The sequence below is a fragment of the Oryzias melastigma genome, linkage group LG8 (genome assembly GCF_002922805.2).
Source record: "Oryzias melastigma strain HK-1 linkage group LG8, ASM292280v2, whole genome shotgun sequence".
Lineage (NCBI taxonomy): Eukaryota > Metazoa > Chordata > Actinopteri > Beloniformes > Adrianichthyidae > Oryzias > Oryzias melastigma.
Window position 1 is genome coordinate 3664404 of NC_050519.1, and position 6877 is coordinate 3671280.

Sequence of the window (6877 nt, forward strand, 5' to 3'; positions counted from 1 at the left end):
AATTTACTCAAAGCTGTAATATAAATGTAACACGTTTGAATTTAACTCTGCATGCGTGTTACCCTCCCGCTCTCACCAGACATCAGCCTTCCTGCCGTAGCCTTCTCCACTGATCACTTCCGGACTCATCCAGTAGGGGGTGCCGGTCACAGAGCGGATGCCGGTGCCAGACATGCAGATGGTCTGAAGCCTCTTGCTGGCACCGAAGTCTCCGAGCTTCACGTTTCCCGCTGAATCCCGCAGGATGTTGGCACCTGATGGTAACAGTTTACATAGAAATAAATGTTACAGATGATTTTTAAAGACATGTATGTATGAAAGTCTATTGTTACCCTTGATGTCTCTGTGTACAATCATGTTGCTGTGCAGGTACGACATGCCCTCCAGGATCTGTCTGGTGTACTTGCGCGTCACGTTCTCAGTCAGGGCGCCGTACGCTTTCAGTTGGTCTTTGACCGAACCCTGAAGGAAGAAAAACACACATGGATTGAGGTTGAAGTGTGACTTTCAGATGGAATCGTTTTGCTAATGACAGCTCGGGTTTAGAAAAAGAAAAATAAATAAAAAATATATAAAATTATATTTACTCAAAATGTTGTAAATAAAAACATTTTTAGAGAAATTGTTGGAAGTTGGTTCAAATTTGTGAAAACTAAAAATATGAATTCTAATTTAATATATTTTATGAACATCTTCATTCACTCCATTCGCTTTATAATTTATAGATTTACCCTTTTCGCCCACATCTGTGGAGATGTTCAAACAAAGTACTTTGAATATACATAAATATATATATTTTGTATCTCTGAGACTTGTATTATTTCCGCCTGGGACCAGATGACTGTAGTCTGACTTGAACCTCTCCAGGACTCACTCCGGGCATGTACTCCATGAAGATGGTGAGGGTCTTCTCGCTGTGGTCCCTCAGACAGCCGTAGTACTGGACGATGCGCTCGTGGTGCAGGTTTTTCAGAAGCTGGATTTCACATTCCAAAGCACTGACCTCCTGAAAACAAAAAACATTTTCTTCAGACAAAACAGTGAGACGGTCTCTTGTTTTTAGTTCTCATGACGTCATTTCTAATCACCAAAGACTTAAATATAGATATTAATGAAGTATTTAAAGTGTTTTACAAAAAAATATGAATTAATGAGATCAGTGAGGGACAAATAAAAGCTGAAAGGACATTTTTCTCGTATTTATCATGAGGAATGAGGCTGCAGATGAAGGAGAGAAATCAGAAAACAAGTAGAATCATTTTAAAAAAGAAAAAATTATAATAATAATATGCTTTATTTAATATTGTTCAGCACAATTAAATGATTTCTTGGAGCATCAATGATTACAAACACTTTTGGCTCCAAAATGATGTTTTTGAGATTTTCTTACAACCAATCTGTCCATGACTGAGCCTCGTCCATCTTCTACAGCAGAGACGGCCGACTTGTTCTCGCTTCATTTTTATCAGTGACTTCAGCACAGAGCTCCAGTCTTGTCTAATCAGTCCAGAGGACACAGATGCTCTGTGGATTCTCAAAATGCATCTAGTGGGAAATCCCAGAACTGCATTTTTTACATGTTTTTTTATCCAATAATCATGTCCTGCTGATAAAACCCACTTTGTCTCCAACAGCTGGAGACATCCGGCATCCATGTACTTTAATCTTGAATTTGACTTTTATTGTTTTTGGAAGTTATCCCGGGATCATTTGGTCATCTTCCATGTGATCCGTCTCTTCCGTTTTTTTATTGCCATCCTGTCTGGAGAGATGTGGACCATAAACTTTTATAGTGGTCTTACATTTTATTACCTTTAACAAAGATTTTCTACCTGATTTTATTAGAAACTCTGTCGTTTTCATGTCTCCAAACATCACAGTCACTTTTATCCTCCTTTAGACTGACTCATGACTTAACTGTGATGCTAATAAAATAAAATAAAAAATCCTAGTTTAGTAACACTCGAATCTATTTGGTTTCCTTTTTAAAATCTTGTTAAACTCACATTTTCAGGATATACAATTTTTTGTGTTTTTTTAATATGGATTATTCTCAGTTTTAAATTCTTGTTTTTATGCAGATGACTCCACTTTGTTTCTGTCTGGTCCAAATTACGCTTTAATTAACTATATTTCTGTATTATCACTATCAAATACTTAAACCTTACAGAATTATGAAAAACTACCAAGTTTTAAATGTGAATACTTCAGTAACATTTACTGCAATGGCTCCAAAACTCAGATCCACTAATTAACTTTTGTCCTAACCAGCATTTAGGAACTCCTACAGACAAAATGTTTTCTTTTTTGTGTTCACTAAACACTTGAATGATTTCCCATAAGCCATCGGGACTCTAATATCCATCCATCCATCCATCCATTTTCTTGACCGCTTTGTCCCTTTCGGGGTCGCGGGGGTGCCGGAGCCTATCCCGGCTACTGAAGGGCGAAGGCGGGGTACACCCTGGACAGGTCGCCAGTCTGTCGCAGGGCCTGACTCTAATATCACTAAGACTATTTAAAAGAAGATCTATACTTGACTTAAAAGCTGCAACCACTGACAGTGCTACCAACTTCCCCTCGTGATTTTCTTCTTCAACTGCTTTTGTGGTTGTTTGATTATTTTGTTTTGTCTCTGTATGTATGATGGATCAGGAACCTGCAGAAAACCCATTTCAAACGGGGTCAAGCCCAATTCTTTTTCCTTTTTAATGAATGAATGAATGAAAAGTTAGTGAACATTGAGGGTTTTTCAGTGATTAACAGAGGTACAAACATTTGCTTAAGTACATTTTTGATCTCTTCCTCCTGCAAAAATGCTTTAAAATCAATGACTTATTAACCATCTGCATTCCAGAAGAATGACCTAAACACATATAAAGTCATTTTTGGTTCTTTCTTGCTTTCTTGATAATAATTAAGCTGAGATTTTGATTTTACATCAAACTGCATCACTGTCCACCTGGACTTTACTAAAACTACAATGATGAAGTCATTCCCTGAGAATACTTTGATAAGATAATTGTTTTTTTTCTCTTTAAGAACTCTATATCCATATTTCTGATTCTTCTTACCTTGCTGGTTTCTGGGCTTTCTGGGTCAAACTGGACTTGCTTTGCTGCCAGCTCCCTCCCAGTATCCACATCGTAACACAGGTAAACCAGTCCAAACGCGCCCTGTCCGAGAAGCTTTCCTCGACGCCACGTCACTGGAGCGCTGGGCGCTGGGAAGAAACGCAACCGCAGACGCATTCTTATAATTCTATCATTCGATGCCTGATTATTCTATGTCTGACACGTCTTTGTATGGATGTAAACATCTGTTTATTGTATTTATGCATTATCCTCGCTTTAATTGCTTGAAACAAACCATTTCTAATCTATTCTTATCTAATAATCTTTTAATGATTCTTTTTAAATATATATATATATATATATATATTGGTCCATTTTCGCTGTCTCTCTGTTCTTTTTTGTTTTTATTACAGCAGATTTTGTTCTCTGTCCTGATTGGAAGTTGACTTTGTCAATCAATTTCCCCAGAATATGATCAGCTTCCAAAATCTTTGATCACCAGCAAATCTTTGTTTTTTTTCCATCATAGTGGACTTTGAGAGTATAAACAAGAGAGAAAAGTGTGAAAATGTTAATGTCATCTGAGAAAAGTCTAAACGTGCATTGAGATCTTTTATAGCCTTAACATGTATAATTTTTAACTGGACAAAGATAACTACTTTGCAATTTTCATCTGTTGCGGGTTTTTTTCTAGAACTTAACTCCAGTCCTCTTCTTTTAAAGAACCTGAGATAAACAGACCTCTATCCTCCATTTTTCATTTTATTTATGCTAGAAAAGTATTATGTTACTCAGTATTACTGTTAAAGTGTATCATCTTTGATATATCTGTTTTGCTGGTTTAAAACAGTTTGTAAATCAAAATATATTTTCTTTTTGGTGACATTATCATTTCTAAACTGTAGAACAATTAAAAATTAAACAACAAATTTGACTTCAAAGCCTGTTATAAACTGGAATAAGATCGTTTTAAAATGATCTGAGCTAAAATCTCAGTATTTAACCGTTCAGAATCAGCTTGTTGGATGTCTGCTGCATCAGAACTCACATTTGTGGGAGACGGAGCGTTCCTGGGGTCGCAGCCTGCCCTGTGCATCAACCATCTGCCAGCTTCCCAGACTGTCCTCTGTGCTGTTGAGCGACCGCCTCGAAGGCACCAACGTGAACAGGTTTCCCTGTGGGCGACGGATCCGTGGAAATGTTCTACGACCTGCAGGGAGCAAGAAGCTCCAATGAGGATGAAGAAATTCCAATAACAATATCCTCATAGTGTCATTTTTTACCTTCGTTATGGTCCTTACAATGCAGGGAAACGTGGTACCTGCGAGGGTAAGTGCCTCCCTTCCCTGCTTCCCTGTCATACATGTAGTTTTCTCTGTCTGGAAATCCAAAAGGTGATGGATTAGAAAGTGTGCAACAAAAAGTGAATTTGAATGACACTGTAATTGGGTTTTTTGGGCCAATATTGGGGGAAATATTCAGTCTGCTTCACTGATTTGACATTCAAATATTTGTAAATACTGAACAAGAAAAGATGCACAGGTACTTGATTTCAGTTTTATTTATAAAAAGTCCACTTCACAACAAAAAACAATCAGTAAGACATCCGTCTATTAAAGCCATGAAAGAAAAATATGGTATTTTTAATCAGTTTTTAACAGTTCCTTTAATGAACTCTTATATTAAACAGTAAAGTACATTTGCAGTTTTCATCCCTCCACAGATAACAGCAGTAAAAATACTCAAATACCCCAAAACGCATCGACTTCTATTGAGAAATAAACACAAATTACTCATTTTTTTTATTTTTCAGAATAACCATTCTTGCTCTGATACCTTTTAAATCAATTCTTCCTGATCCAAATATTTTTCTTTATGGTATTTTATTTCTACATTTCAAGTTATTAACTGACCAATCAGATGCCTCAATAAAAGTAGGTGGAGTCCAACATTAAAAACTTCTTTCAAGGTGTGGCTTTCCAACACGCTCACTCCTGACTGGCCAGAGGAGTTACCATAGAAACGTCGACTCGGACCAATCACTGCTTACTGACAGCGTCTGGCTCCAACATGGCGGCATCCGGATTGGGAAAAAAATTGCGACTTGATTTCATTTGCATGGAGCCAGAACTTAACCATTTTCTATGGATGATGTCACACTCACTCTCTCCAGTTCTCATATACAGTCAATTCTTGATACAGCCGTCGCCATAACCTCTGTCATTCAATGTCAATGAAGTCCTCAGTAGCCAATGGGCTTAAGCCCCACCCCCACATGAAATTAGTTTCAATTCCAAAAACAAAAATTTTAAATTGAAAGATGTAAATTGAGGAATGAAAGTGAAGAGGGAGAAAAATGGAAAACAAAAATTGAAAACCATCCATTTTTTCCCATTTGGTAACAGTTTTAAGTTTATATTTTTTCTATTATATTCTACGAATTTATTATTATTATTTTTTTTAGCTTTACAATTTTTCTTTCGAGTTCACAATGTGCACTTTTGAGTTTAAAACTTTTCAAATTTACCGTCTATTTTTCAAATTTACATTCTCATTTCTTAAACACTTTTTGCTGGTTTGACACCATATAAACGGCATAAATAATAAGTTTGTAGAATCTAACCTGCGCACTCTTGCCGATTATCAGGGTAGCTTTTAGCTCTGTGCATCCGGGACTTCCTCACTGACGGGCTGTGAGAGAAGAAGGAGAGAACTCAAAGGAAAATAAATGGATTCAGATGGCTAAGAATTACCATTTCAGAGATCTGTATATTAAAAAACAATCAGATTAACTATTTTCTTGACCAGTGTTTTATTTTGAGCAGTTTGTGAGTCACCTGTCTGAGTTGCTGTCCAGAGACTGACAGCTTCCAGAGATTGAATTCTCTGCGCTGCTCCAGGGTTCAAGCATCTGGAAACCAAAAAAAAAAATTCTCCTCTTGAAACATTTCTTTTGCAAACATACGATATGTTTATTCATATGCTCTGTAGCAGTCCTGGACTACAAGGACCAGATTGTTTCTTTAAGCGAACATTTGTCACATACTCAAAAACTCACCAAAATTTGCACACCCGGTAAAAATGATTCTTTTTTAAATAGTGAATGACCATCACCTCCAAACAATTATGACATCACATTAGGAGGCACCAGTAAAAAAATTAATGTGCCAAAAAAATCTCTCAAAAATGAATTCAAAATCCACTTAGGAATACAAAACTCATGATTAAAATTAAAATGATGATGGGATGGCAATAGGACCTACAGCTTGCCCACCTTTTTATGGCAAAGTGTGAAATTTGGCGATTTTTACGCACTCGAGTATTGGCAATACGATAAATATCGTGATACACGAAACGATTTAAATCACAATACATCTCAAGACAGTACCAGACTGTTATTTTTTTTGTAATTATGTCTGGAAAACAACTTTATCTGAATATGAATTTATGTTTTTACATAAATAAAATTTTAAAATAAATTGTATTTAATTATAGAGATATAAAAGAGCTGCAGCTGTCTCATTTAAAATTTGCTTTAACCAAGCACACTCATGGTGCTTTTACTTTGGTAAATTAAGATTTTTTTTTAACTTTCTTTGCTTTATACAATGAAATAATTTTCAGCATAAGAAAATAAATGTTTTAAATGATTAAATGTGATCAAACCAGTAAGGTTTTGTATGGTTGAGAATAGGGCTGGGCGATATGGGAATTCTCATATTGCGATATCGTTTTTTTCATTTTGTGCGATAACGATATTGAAAACGATATAAATCAAATAATCAAATAATCAAAGTAATCTT

At 36.1% G+C, this 6877-nt stretch overlaps 1 protein-coding gene across 2 annotated transcripts in view; it reads right to left on the reverse strand.

Moving 5' to 3' along the window:
• The window catches only part of map3k3 (mitogen-activated protein kinase kinase kinase 3), a 24287-nt gene that overhangs the window by 2166 nt on the left and 15244 nt on the right, over window positions 1–6877 (reverse strand). For both annotated transcript variants that reach the window (XM_024271525.2, XM_024271524.2), the window contains exons 9-16: window positions 5912–5985; window positions 5698–5765; window positions 4358–4453; window positions 4123–4284; window positions 3075–3223; window positions 875–1006; window positions 333–462; window positions 77–254 (exon numbers count right to left, since the gene is read on the reverse strand). In XM_024271525.2, the coding sequence (XP_024127293.1) occupies window positions 77–254; window positions 333–462; window positions 875–1006; window positions 3075–3223; window positions 4123–4284; window positions 4358–4453; window positions 5698–5765; window positions 5912–5985 (989 nt within the window). The remainder of the gene's footprint in view (window positions 1–76; window positions 255–332; window positions 463–874; window positions 1007–3074; window positions 3224–4122; window positions 4285–4357; window positions 4454–5697; window positions 5766–5911; window positions 5986–6877) is intronic.